Here is a 14,148-nt window from a genome sequence, read left to right as displayed (position 1 = left end):
CAACTAATTTGCATATTATGATATACATCATACTTTTCGTATTATTCATAGTTGAATTATACTTTATTAAGATTTAAATATATTATTTGTTATAATTTTGTGATTTTAATGTAAATTTTATAATTATTTTTTATTTTATACTATATTAAAATTCTTGAAATTATAAGTTTTAAAGATTCGTGGGACTTACGCCCCATGTCTCAGGGCTTATGCCTCACCTCGTTAAAGGTAAAACGTCTCACCTCACGCCCCCGCTTTTTAAAACTTTGGCAGCAGCAACACGTAACTACCTTCCAAAGCAGCAACAACCACTGTGATCATCCAAAATTGCAGAAGCTTCTCTTCCGATTTCAAACTATAGAATTCAACTTTCTCGTCGAAAAATCGACATAAAATTACAGTAAGTTATGATTTTGTGTGTTTCTATTGATTTTTATTTCGTTACTAGGAATTTAATTTTTTTGCTTTTCTGGGTTGATAACGTTAAGGAAATCGCGTCCTTTGATTATTCTATAAATATTGAGGACATAATGTTAAAGATTTGGTATCCTTACCATGACACATAGTGTCCTGATTTTGCAAATTGTATTGAAAAAGTTAAGGACATTCTGTCCTTAACGTTTTTGCTGTTGTTCTAAATATTAAGGACATAATGTCTTGGTTTTGCAAATTATTTTGAAAATGTTAAGGACACTTGGTCCTTAACTTAGAGTTCCAAGTTCAAAAGTTAAGGACACTTCATCCTTAACTTACAATTACAAAATTCAAAAGTTAAGGACACATGGTCCTGAAGTTAGACTAACAAGGTCAAAAGTCAAGGACACTTGGTCCTGAAGTATGAGTTCCAAGTTCAAGAGTTAAGGACACTTGGTCCTGAATTTAGACTAACAAGGTCAAAAGTTAAGGACACTTGGTCCTGAAGTTAGACTAACAAGGTCAAAAGTTAAGGACACTTGGGGTGTGTTTGGTATAACGAAAAATATTTTCCATGGAAAATATTTTCCAAGAAAATGTTTTCTTGAAAAACAAGTAGTAATCTTATTCATTTTCCGGTGTTTGGTACGCAAATTAAGGAAAATGACTTCTCAAGAGTATTCATAAATGTCACAACCCCAATTCACCCTCCGTGAATATGCCGTGATGGCACCTAGTCTCTACGACTAGATAAGCCTAACAATGCAGAAAATAAACTAACTTGCGAAATAAATAATCAAAACAGAACAACTGGAAGAAAACTGTATATAAAAATGCCGCTCTGCATATACAACTCAACATCACAGAATCTTACAATACTATCTCAAAACTCGAAAACTCACGGGAACACAAGCTGAAAGAAACGTAGTACAATGATCTAACTCCAGAATGTCTACAACAACAGTAAGAAAGAAGGCTAAATACTAAAAGATGGAATAAGATAGAGACTCCTCAGTCTGCGGACGCGGCAGATATACATCGAAGTTTCTGATAGATCTCCCCGCCTCAAGGGTGATACGCCTAGGTAGAGGTACCTAGATCTGCACATGAAAAACATGCGCAGAAAAGGCATGAGTACACCACCGCGGTACTCAGTAAGTGCCAAGCCTAACCTCGGTCGGGTAGTGACGAGGAAGGTCAGGGCCCTACTGAGGTTAAACATAATATAAAGTTTTAACAGTAAGACAGGTTATACAAGGCAACAACAAATATACAAAGAACAAAGTAACACGGAATAAGAACAACTCAATACCAATAGCAGCAACGAGGATCTCCCAGGATACCGTCTTGTAGTCCCTTTCATCAACTGTCCAGTGGATCTCCTAGAATACCGTCCCGTAGTCCAATCATCAATGCGCGGGGATCTACCGGAACCCCGGTCCGTAGTCCCAAATATAAATACCCAGTACTGGTGGAATCTACCGGGTGTATTCCCGTAGTTCCATATAACTGTGTAGGGGGATCTACCTGGAATCTAACCCGTAGTCCCAAAGTAAATAAACAAGGGGAGGGGGGAGCTACCGGAATCCCACATCCGTAGTCCCAATGTAAATACGCAGCAACATCAAGAAGATATTTCAGAAATGAAATTTCATATCAAGGAAAAACAAGAATTCTAGCCTAACATGCTTCACGTAGTGCACTCAAGGCAGTTTAAGTAAGTAGGTAATTTAAGTCAACTAAACATGCTTTTCTAACTAACAACATGCTAAATTTGCAAGTATAATAAAACAGGAAAGGGAACATGGTAATAAATACTTTAAGAAAATCGGATTTCCAATAATTTGCACAAGTACGCGCTCATCACCTCTTGCACAAGGCAATTAAATCACCAAATATGCAAATCCTAAGGGGAAGGTCCCCCACACAAGGTTAGACAAGCCACTTACCTCGAACCGGCTTAAAATCTACTAGAAACCATGCTTTTGTCACGAGTATCCGACTCCAAAATGGCCAAAATCTATTCAATTCCATTTCATAATGTAAATAATACTTCAAGAAGCTGATTCTACAATAAAATTCTAAGCTAATACGCGAAATTATGTAAAATGACCAAAATTCCCCTCGGGCCCACATCTCGGAATCGAGTAAAATTTATATTTTCAGAAATCTCGTACTCTCACGAGTTCAACCATACTAAAATTATCCAAATCCGATGCCAATTGCCCAACCAAAACTCAATAATTCGGCCTATGAAGTTTTACCCAATTTTCATTCAAAATCCGAAATTAGAGGAGGAATTCATGCTTAGATTAGTGGGTTACAAGCAAAAAGGAGTTTAGAATCGTTGCCCAATCGATATCTCTAAAAATTCCTCAAAATATCGCTCAAATCCGAGCTCCCAAGCTTAAGTGTTGATAAAAATGGCTAAACCCTCTATTTTTAAAATCTTATATCTGCCCAGGCGCGTTCTTCTTCGCGAACGCGATGTACAAAAGTCCTGCTGGCCAAATTCCTCTTTCGGGAATGCAAGGCCACTTCGCGAACGCGTAACTTACACGGGCAAACCTTACGCGAACACGTGGACCATAACGTGATCGCGATGACTAATGAGTCCTTACCTTCGCAAACACGAAACACATAACAGCTGCTCTACTTCCCAATCCTTCGCGAACACGGGATAGACTTCGCGAACGTGAAGCACAATCCTCCCACAGCCCCAGTTCCCCTACGCGAACGCGAGACCCCACTCGTGAACGCGAAGAAGGAAACCAAAACTGGGTTGCTGCAATATTTTCTGCAATTCTCTAAGTTCTAAAAATGACCCGTTGAGCATTCGAAACACACCCGAGGCCCCTAGGACCTCAATCGAAAGCACCAACATAACCTAAAACATCATTCAAACTTGTTCCAACCTTCGGAATGCTACAAACAACACCCAAACACCTATTTTTCATCGAATTCAAGCCTAAAATTTCAAAAACTCTATAAAACACACTTTCGATCAAAAAGTCTATCAAACCTCATCCGAATGACCTAAAATTTTGCACACACATCCCAAATGACATGACGAAGCTACTGCAACTCTCGAAATTCCATTCCAACCCTCGGATCAAAATCTCACTACCGAACCGAAAACTTCCAAAATTCAAATCTTCAGCATTTCAAGCCTAAATTAGCTACGGACCTCCAAAACATGTTCCGGACACGCTCCTAACCCTGAAATCACCTAACGGAGCTAACAGAACCATCATATTTCCATTCTGAGGCCGTTTTCATACTGTTCCGACTACGGACAACTTTCCAACACTTAAGCTCTCATTTAGGGACTAAGTGTCCCAAAACTCTGCAAAACTCAAAACTGAACATCTCGGCAAATCAAATTAGTAGAAATAAACTTGGGGAAAGCAGTTAATAGGGGATCGGGGCATTAATTCTTAAGATGACAGGCCGGGTCGTCACATCCTCCTACACTTAAACATTCGTTCATCCTCGAAGGAGCATAGAGACATACCTGAAGTAGTGAAAAGATGAGGGTAACGGCTGCGCATATCCTGCTCGGTCTCCCAGGCCGCCTCCTCGACCGGCTGACCCTGCCACTGAACCTTTACTGAAGCAATGTCCTTTGACCTCAACTTTCTGACCTACCTGTCCAATATAGCCACTGGCTCCTCAACATAGGATAGATTCTTGTCCAACTGGACTGAACTGAAATCTAACACGTGTGACAGATCACCGTGATAACTCTGGAGCATCGAAACATGAAATATCGGATGAACTCCTGCCAAGCTAAGAGGTAAGGCAAGATTATAAGCAACCTCCCCAACACGCCTCAATATCCCAAAAGGGACAATAAATCTCGGACTCAACTTCCCATTCTTCCCAAACCTCATAACGCCCTTCATAGGCGAAACCCGAAGCAGAACCCGCTCTCCAACCATATAGGAACATCATGAACCTTCCGGTCCGCGTAGCTCTTCTGTCTGGACTAGGTTGTACGGAGTCTATCTTGAATCACCTTAACCTTCTCCAAAGCATCCTGAACCAAATCTGTACCCAATAGCCTGGCTTCACCCGACTCAAACCAACCCACCGGAGATCTACACCGCCTACCATATAAAGCCTCATACGGTGCCATCTGAATGCTGGACTGATAGCTGTTATTGTAAGCAAACTCCGCCGATGGCAAGAACTGATCCCAAGACCCTTCAAACTCAATCACACACGCACGGAGCATATCCTCAAGAATTTGAATAGTACGCTCAGTCTGTCCGTCCGTCTGAGGGTGAAATACCGTACTCAACTCTACTCGAGTGCCCAACTCACGCTGAACGATCCTCCAAAACCGTGATGTAAACTGAGTACCTCTATCTAAAATAATGGAAACTAGAATACCATGCAGACGAACAATCTCCTGGATATAAATCTCCGCCAACCGCTCCGAAGAATAGGTAGTACACATAGGAATGAAATTAGCGGACTTGGTCAGCCGATCCACAATCACCCAAATAGCATCAAACTTCTTCAAGGTCCGTGGGAGTCCAACTACAAAGTCCATGGTGATCCACTCCCACTTCCACTCCGGAATCTCTATCTGCTGAAGCAACCCATCCGGTCTCTGGTGCTCATACTTCACCTGTTGACAATTGAGGCACCTAGCTACAAACCCAACTATGTCTTTCTTCATCCGCCTCCACCAATAGTGCTGCCTCAAATCCTGATACATTTTCGCGGCACCCGGATGGATGGAATACCGCAAACTATGGGCCTCCTCTAAAATCAACTCTCGAAGCCCATCAACATTGGGCATACAAATCTGACCCTGCATCCTCAATACCCAATCATCTCCAATAGTCAAATCTCTAGCATCACCGTGCTGAACCTTGTCCTTGAGGACAAGCAAATGAGGGTCATTATACTGTCGCTCCCTGATACGATCAAATAAGGAAGACCGAGAAACTACGCAAGCTAGAACCCGACTAGGCTCCGAAAGATCCAATCTCACAAACTGAATGGCTAAGGCCTGAACATCCATCGCCATAGGCCTCTATGATGCTGGTAAATATGCCAAAATCCCCAAACTCTCCGCCCGGCGACTCAAGGCGTCAGCCACCACATTGTCCTTGCCCGGGTGATACAAAATAGTGATGTCATAATCCTTCAGTAGCTCTAACCACCTCCTCTGGTGCAAATTTAGATCCTTTTGCTTGAACAAATGCTGCAAGCTCCGATGGTCAGTGTAAATCTCACAGGGAACCCCGTATAAATAATGGCGCCAAATCTTCAGGGCGTGAACAATGGCAACTAACTCAAGGTCATGAACATGGTAGTTCTTCTCATGAATCTTCAATTGTCTAGACGCGTAGGCAATTACCCCACTGTCCTGCATCAATACCACTCCGAGGCCAACCCTTGAGGCATCATAATAGATTGTATAAGACCCCAAACCAGTAGGTAATATCAAAAGTGTGGCTGTAGTCAAAATTGTCTTGAGCTTCTGAAATCTCGCCTCACACTCATCTGTCCACTAAAATGGAGCACCCTTCTGAGTCAATCTAGTCATAGGGGATGTAATCGATGAAAACCCCTCCACAAAACGACGGTAGTAGCCCGCCAAACCAAGGAAACTGCGAATATCTGTAGTTGAGGATGATCTGGGCCAACTATGCACGGCCTCTACCTTCTTCGGATCCACCCGAATGCCCTCACTCGATACCACGTGGCCTAAGAATGCCACTGATTCCAACCAAAACTCACATTTTGAGAACTTTGCATATAACTTTTTCTCTCTCAGAGTCTGAAGCACGGTCCTCAGGTGCTGCTTGTGATCTTCCCGACTCCGGGAATACACCAGAATATCATCAATGAAAACAATGACGAAAGAGTCAAGATAGGGCCGGAACACACTGTGCATCAAATGCATAAAAGCTGATGGGGCATTGGTCAGCCCAAATGACATAACAAGGAACTCGTAATGACCATACCAAGTCCTGAAAGCAGTCTTCGAGAAATCTGGCTCCCGAATCTTCAACTGATGGTAACCTGAACGCAAATCAATCTTAGAAAATACCCGTGCACCCTGAAGCTGGTCAAATAGATCATCAATACGAGGTAAAGGATAACGGTTCTTCACTGTAACCTTGTTCAACTGGCGATAATCAATGCACATACGCATATACCCATCCTTTTTCTTCACAAACAAGAAAAGAGCACCCCAAGGTGAAACACTAGGTCGAATAAAGCCTTTATCAAGCAATTCCTGTAACTGATCCTTCAACTCCTTCAACTCCGGAGGAGCCATACCATACGGAGGAATAGAAATGGGCTGAGTGCCCGACAACAAATCAATGCCAAAATCAATATCTCTATCAGGCGGCATGCTTGGAAGATCAGTTGGAAACACATCGGGATAATCCCGTACTACTAGGACTGAATCAATAGAAGGGGTATCAATACTGATATCTCTCACATAAGCTAAATACGTGTCATACCCTTTCTCAACCATACGCTGAGCTTTAAGGAAAGAGATAACTCTATTGGGAGTGTGATCTAAAGTACCACTCCACTCAACACGCGGTATACCTGGCATAGCTAGCGCCATGGTCTTGGCGTGACAATCAAGAATAGAAAAATGGGGCGACAACCAGTCTATACCCAAAATAATATCAAAATCAACCATGCTGAGTAGCAATAAATCGGCTCTGATCTCAAAACCACGAATAGTAACCAAACACGACCGATAAACACGGTCCACAACAAGAGAATCTCCCACAGAAGTAGAAACATAAATAAGAGAACTCAAAGAATCTAGGGGTACACCCAAATGCGGAGCAAAATAAGAAGACACATAAGAATAAGTAGAGCCTGGATCGAATAGAACTGATACATCTCTGTGACAAACCATAAAAATACCTGTGATGACAGAATCGGAGGCAATAGCCTCGGTACGAGCAGGAAGGGCATAGTATCTGGCCTGGCCTCCCTCTCGAGGGCAACCTCTACCTCCCCGACCTCCACCTCTAGCTGGCTGAGCAGGTGGGGCAGCAACTAGAGCTGTAACCATAGACTGAGAACTCTGTTGGGCACGCTGTGGCTGAGAAGTCTGTGAAGGTGCACCCCTCCCAAGTCTGGGGCAATCCCTAACCATATGGCGTGTGTCACCACACTCAAAACAAGCTCTGGGAGGACGTGGTGGCTGTGACTGACTAGGACTAGGTCTGCTGGACTAAACTCTAAAAGCACCCCGCGCAGGAGGTGCGCTAGAAACCGGAGGTGCATAATAAGGCTCCTAAGATCTAGGAGGAGCTGGAGCACTGCTGACTGTTGGAAGATCTGAATGAATAGGGCAACTCATATAACCCCTACCATGACGACATGCAGCTAGGGTACGAGCACCAGAATAATGGCCCGACTCTCGAGACCTCTTGGCCTCCCTCTCCTCTCTCTCCCTAGCATGCATACCCTCAATACTCCTAGAAATGGTCACCACCTGCTGGTAAGAAATGTCCATCTCCAACTCTTGAGCCATGCTAGATCTGCTAGGTGAGATAAGGCCCTCAATGAACCGGCGAACCCTCTCGCAGACAGTAGCAACCAAGGCTGGTGCATGCCTAGACAATCTGGTGTAACAGATAGCATACTCCGAAACAGTCATAGCACCCTGGCACAAATGCTCGAACTTTGCGCGCCATGCGTCCCTGAGGCTCTGAGGAACAAACTCTCTTAGGAACATATCTAAGAATTGGCTCCAAGTCAGTGAAGCAGCCGCATCTGGACTGTCTAACTCATAGGTGCGCCACCAGTCATAGGTGGATCCCCGAAACTGGAAAGCAGTGAAGGAAACCCCGCTAGATCCTGATATACCTATAAAGCGAAGAATACGGTGGCACTCCTCCAGAAATCCCAAGGCATCATCTGATGCTAATCTACTGAATACTAGAGGATCATACTTCTTGAACCTCTCAAGTCTCCGCTGCTCGTCCTCTGAAGCAACTGCCCCATCCACAGGCTGAACTAGCACTGCAGGCGGTGTTGGAATGATCTCTAGGACCTACTCAACATGCACTCGCTGCTCCGGGGTGCGGGCGGTGGGAGTCTGTGCTCCTACCCCGGCCTGGGATGTGGCTGCAGCAAGGGGAAGCAACCCTGCCTGAGCCAAGGTGGTGTACATACTCATGAACTGAGCCAGAGTCTCCAGAAGGGCTAGAGTAGTAGTGGCAGTAGGCGTGTCAGGTGCCTGGACTCCAGCTGGATCTACTGGCGGTACCTCGGCGACAACTCGCACAGGTGCTCTCGCTGCACAATGTGTGCGCCCTCGACCTCTACCCCGGCTCTGGCCTCTGACGGCTGCAGTAGGGGGCGCGGGTGCCTGATCATCTCGAGTAGCACGTGTCCTCACCATCTGTGAGGAAATATAAGACAGAAGTTTAGAATTGTGATGTCAAAATATCGCACGACAAGGAAATCAATTGAAGTGAAGATTTTTCCTAACAGTTACATAGCCTCTCGTATATAAGTACAGACGTCTTCGTACCGATCAACGAGACTATAATAAACTGGCCTGTGTTCCGTGACTCCTATGAACCTGGAGCTCTGATACCAACTTGTCACGACCCCAGTTCACCCTCCGTGAACATGCCGTGGCGACACCTAGTCTTTACGATTAGGTAAGCCTAACAATGCGGAAAATAAACTAACTTGCAAAATAAATAATCAAAACTGAACAACTGGAAGAAAACTGTATTTAAAAATGCCGCTCGGCATATACAACTCAATATCACAGAATCCTACAATACTATCCCAATACCCCAAAACTCATGGGAACACAAGCTGAAAGAAACGTAGTATAATGCTCTAACTCCAAAATGTCTACAACAACAGTAAGAAAGAAGGCTAAATACTAAAAGATGGAATAAAATAGAGACTCCTCGGTCTGCGGACGTGGCAGATGTACCTCAAAGTCTCTGATAGATCTCCCCACCTCAAGGGTGATATACCTGGGTAGAGGTACCTGGATCTGCACATGAAAAACATGCGCAGAAAGGGCATATGTACACCACCGTGGTACTCAGTAAGTGCCAAGTCTAATCTCGGTCGGGTACTGACGAGGAAGGCAGGGCCCTACTGAGGTTAAACATAATATAGAGTTTTAACACTATGAAATAGACAATATAAATGAGTACAATAGTGAAATAAAACAGGTTATACAAGGCAACAACAAATATACAAAGAACAGAGTAACACGGAATAAGAACAGCTCAATACTAATAGCAGCAACGAGGATCTCCCAGGATACCGTCCTGTAGTCCCTTTCATCAACTGTCCAGTGGATCTCCCAAGATACCGTCCCGTAGTCCAATCATCAATGCGCGGGGATCTACCGGAACCCCGGTCCGTAGTCCCAAATATAAATACCCAGTACTGGGGGAATCTACCGGGTGCATTCCCGTAGTTCCATATAACTATGCATGGGGATCTACCTGGAATCTAACCCGTAGTCCCAAAGTAAATAAACAAGGGGAGGGGGGAGGGGGGGGGAGCTACCGGAATCCCACATCCGTAGTCCCAATGTAAATACGCAGCAACATCAAGAAGATATTTCAGAAATAAAATTTCATATCAAGGAAAAACAAGTAATTCTAGCCTAACATGCTTCACGTAGTGCACTCAAGGCAGTTTAAGTAAGTAGGGAATTTAAGTCAACTAAACATGCTTTTCTAACTAACAACATGCTAAATTTGCAAGTATAATAAAACAGGAAAGGGAACATGGTAATAAATACTTTAAGAAAATCGGATTTTCAACAATTTGGACTAGTATGCGCTCGTCATCTCACGCACAGGGCAATTAAATCACCAAATATGCAAATCCTAAGGGGAAGGTCCCCCACACAAAGTTAGAAAAGCCACTTACCTCGAACCGACTCAAAATCAACTAGAAACCACGCTTTTGCCACGAGTATCCGACTCCAAATGGCCCAAATCTAATCAATTCCATTTCATAATGTAAATAATACTTCAAGAAGCTGATTCTACAATAAAATTCTAAGCTAATACGCGAAATTATGTAAAATGACCAAAATGCCCCTCGGGCCCACATCTCGGAATCGAGTAAAATTTATATTTTCAGAAATCTCGTACTCTCACGAGTTCAACCATACTAAAATTATCCAAAATCCGATGCTAATTGCCCAACCAAAACTCAATAATTCGGCCTATGAAGTTTTACCCAATTTTCATTCAAAATCCGAAATTAGAGGAGGCATTCATGCTTAGATTAGTGGGTTACAAGCAAAAAGGAGTTTAGAATCGTTTCCCAATCGATATCTCTAAAAATTCCTCAAAATATCGCTCAAATCCGAGCTCCCAAGCTTAAGCGTTGATAAAAATGGCTAAACCCTCTATTTTTAAAATCTTATATCTGCCCAGGCGCGTTCTTCTTTGCGAACGCGATGTACAAAAGTCCTGCTGGCCAAATTCCTCTTTCGGGAATGCAAGGCCACTTCGCGAACGCGTAACTTGACGACTCCCAAGTATGACTTTCTACTACCAAATATACACATCCTGATCGACGATTGTGCCATGCATGAACTCCAATCCTTTGTAGATTGCTTTGCAGGTTATCACCAGATCTGGATGGATGAAGAAGACGTAGAGAAAACAACCTTTATTACACCATAGGGGGTATACTGTTACAAAATGATGCCATTTGGTCTAAAGAATACTGGGTCTACTTACATGAGAGCCATGACAACCATCTTCCATGATATGATACACAAAGAAATAGAGGTGTATGTGGACGCCGCCATTATCAAATCCAAGAGGGTCGCGGATCACATAGCGGACTTGAGAAAGTTCTTTGACAGGATAAGAAGGTACAACTTAAAACTGAACCCCGCAAAGTGTGCATTCGGGGTTCTTGCAGGAAAGTTACTGGGATTCATTGTCAGTCGTAAAGGGATCGAGCGAGACCCGCCTAAGGTTAAGGCTATTCAGGAGTTACCGCCACTTAGAAACAAAAAGGACGTGATGAGTTTCCTAGGACGTCTCAACTATATCAGTCGCTTCATAGCATAGTCCACAGTTATATGCGAACCCATCTTCAAGATGCTAAGGAAAGATGCCTAAACAAGCTGGACCGAGGATTGTCAGAAGCTTTTGACAAAATCAAGGAGTACTTATCCACACCACCGGTCTTGGTCTCGCCAGAGCCTGGTCGACCTTTGCTACTCTATCTATCTGTATTAGATGGAGCCTTCAGATGTGTTTTGGGACAATATGATGATACAGGGAGAAAGGAGCAAGCCAAATACTACCTAAGTAAGAAATTCACATATTATAATGCACGATATACTCTACTAGAATGCACCTGCTGTGCTTTAACCTGGACGACCCAGAAATTGAGGCATTACTTATGTGCCTATACCACGTACCTTATATCTAGGATGGACCCCCTGAAGTATATATTTCAGAAACCTATGCCGACTGGGAAATTAGCCAAGTGGCAGATACTGTTAAGTGAGTTCGACATCATCTATGTAACTCAAAAGCCGGTCAAAGGACAAGCATTGGCAGACTATCTTGTTGAAAATCCTGTGGGAGGAAAATACGAACCCTTAAAACGTATTTCCCTGATGAAGAAGTGTCATTCATAGGAGAGGACATTACTGAAGTATACGATGGTTGGAGGATGTTCTTTGATGGAGCTGCAAATTTCGAAGGAGGGGGCATTAGAGTGATTTTTGTATCAGAAATAGGTCAACATTATCCGGTATCTGCTAAACTCAGATTTCCCTGCACCAACAACATGGCAGAGTATGAAGCCTGCATACTAGGACTCAACATGGCAATCAACATGAATATTCAAGAGCTGCTGGCAATCGGTGATTCAGATTTGCTTGTGCACCAGATACAAGGAGAGTGGGCCACCAAGAATTCTAAGATATTGCCATATCTGCACCATGTACAGGAATTGAGAAAAAGGTTCATGAAGATAGAATTTCGGCAGGTCCCCAAAATTCAGAATGAGCTTGCTAATACTTTGGCCACTTTGTCATCCATGATACAATATCCAGATAAGAATTTCATTGATCCCATCCCAGTGAGAATCCATAATCAACTGACTTATTGTGCTCATGTTGAGGAAGAAACGGATAGAAAACCTTGGTTTCATGACATCAAGGAGTATTTGGCAAAAGGAGTATACCCAGAGCATGCGAACCACACTCAAAAACGCACACTCCGGAGATTGTCCAATCACTTCTTCCACAGCGGAGGAAACTTGTATAGAAGAACTCCTGATTTGGGATTGCTAAGATGTGTCGACGCAAAAGAGGCTTCTAAGCTACTTGAGGATATACATGCGGGGACCTATGACCCACATATTAATGGTTTTGTCCTGGCCAAGAAAATACTTAGGGTCAATTACTTTTGGATGACTATGTAGACAGATTGTGTCCAATATGTTCGCAAATGCTACCAATGTCAAGTGCATGCCGATATGATAAAAGTGCTGCCAAATGAGCTCAACGCCACAAGCTCACCTTAGCCATTCGCCACCTGGGGAATGGATGTCATCGGTCCTATCGAGCCCACTGCTTTAAACGGGCATAGATTTATTCTAGTAGCCATTGACTACTTCACAAAATGGGTAGAGGCTGCATCCTACAAAGTTGTAACCAAGAAAGTCATCACAGACTTTGTCAAGGATCATATTTTTTGTCGATTCGGAGTTCCCGAGTCCATTGTAACTGATAACACTACCAATCTCAACAGTGATCTAATGAAAGCCATGTGTGAAACTTTCAAAATCAAGCACAGAAACTCCACAGCATACAGACCTCAGATGAACGAAGCCGTAGAAGCTGCAAACAAAAACATCAAGAAGATTAAGAAAGATGGTAGAAAACCACAAACAATGGCACGAGAAGTTACCCTTTGCTTTGTTGGGATACCGCACTACAGTTCGTTCATCAACCGGGGCAACTCCCTACATGCTGGTTTATGGTACCGAAGCTGTCATCCCAACCGAGGTAGAGATCCCTTCTTTAAGGATCATACACGAAGTCGAACACAACGATGCAGAATGGCTAAGGAGACGCTATGAGCAATTTGCCCTTATAGATGGGAAAAGGATGAACGCAGTATGTCACGGTCAACTTTTATCAGAATAGAATGTCCAGAGATTTCGACAAAAGGGTCAAGCCAAGACAGTTTGCACCAGGATAGTTGGTGATGAAGAAGATCCTCCCACATCAAGATGAAGCCAAAGGGAAATTCTCTCCCAACTGGCAAGGTCCTTATATGGTTCATAGGGTCCTAACAGGAGGGGCTCTTACACTTGCAAAAATGGACGGAGAAACCTGGCCAAAACTGATCGATTCTGACACAGTCAAGAGATACTATGCTTAAACTATTTACATTTCTTCATCTAATGTAATTGAACTACGCTTGACCCGATTTCTGTTTAAGAGGGGATACGTAGGCAGTCCTGTGGGTTCGGTCGTATCATAATAAATTTCCATTTTCCCCCAGGATCAGAAACTAGGGAAGAATTTTGAGGAGGACCCTCAAAATTCCGGAGTGAGTCCAGCCAACGCCATGGCATGGTAGGAAATCAGATATTGGTGAAGAAATTGGGGCAAAATTTTGAGAAGGGTTCTCAAAATTCCAAAAAAGGTTCAACAAGTTCATTGCTCGCAAACAGCTGAAGGATCATCTACCGAACTGGGGCAGA

The 14,148-nt window shown here is 43.4% G+C and overlaps 2 protein-coding genes across 2 annotated transcripts; one reads left to right on the top strand and one right to left on the bottom strand.

Annotated features, from left to right (window-relative positions):
- Positions 1 to 7,702: 7,702 nt before the first annotated feature.
- Positions 7,703 to 8,584, bottom strand: LOC138875065 (uncharacterized). The gene is made up of 2 exons (XM_070153875.1): positions 8,522 to 8,584; positions 7,703 to 8,422 (listed from the first exon to the last, which is right to left on the bottom strand). The coding sequence occupies exons 1-2, from the start codon at positions 8,582 to 8,584 to the stop codon at positions 7,703 to 7,705; spliced, it is 783 nt and encodes a 260-aa protein (XP_070009976.1).
- A 3,273-nt stretch (positions 8,585 to 11,857) lies between these two features.
- LOC138875064 (uncharacterized) lies at positions 11,858 to 12,858 on the top strand. Its single transcript, XM_070153874.1, has 3 exons — positions 11,858 to 11,930; positions 12,068 to 12,513; positions 12,556 to 12,858. The coding sequence occupies exons 1-3, from the start codon at positions 11,858 to 11,860 to the stop codon at positions 12,856 to 12,858; spliced, it is 822 nt and encodes a 273-aa protein (XP_070009975.1).
- Positions 12,859 to 14,148: the final 1,290 nt, after the last annotated feature.

This window comes from Nicotiana sylvestris, chromosome 8 (genome assembly GCF_000393655.2).
Source record: "Nicotiana sylvestris chromosome 8, ASM39365v2, whole genome shotgun sequence".
NCBI classification, from domain to species: Eukaryota; Viridiplantae; Streptophyta; class Magnoliopsida; order Solanales; family Solanaceae; genus Nicotiana; species Nicotiana sylvestris.
The sequence above is the reverse complement of the archived record's forward strand: the minus strand, read 5'-3'. Positions and strand labels throughout refer to the sequence as shown.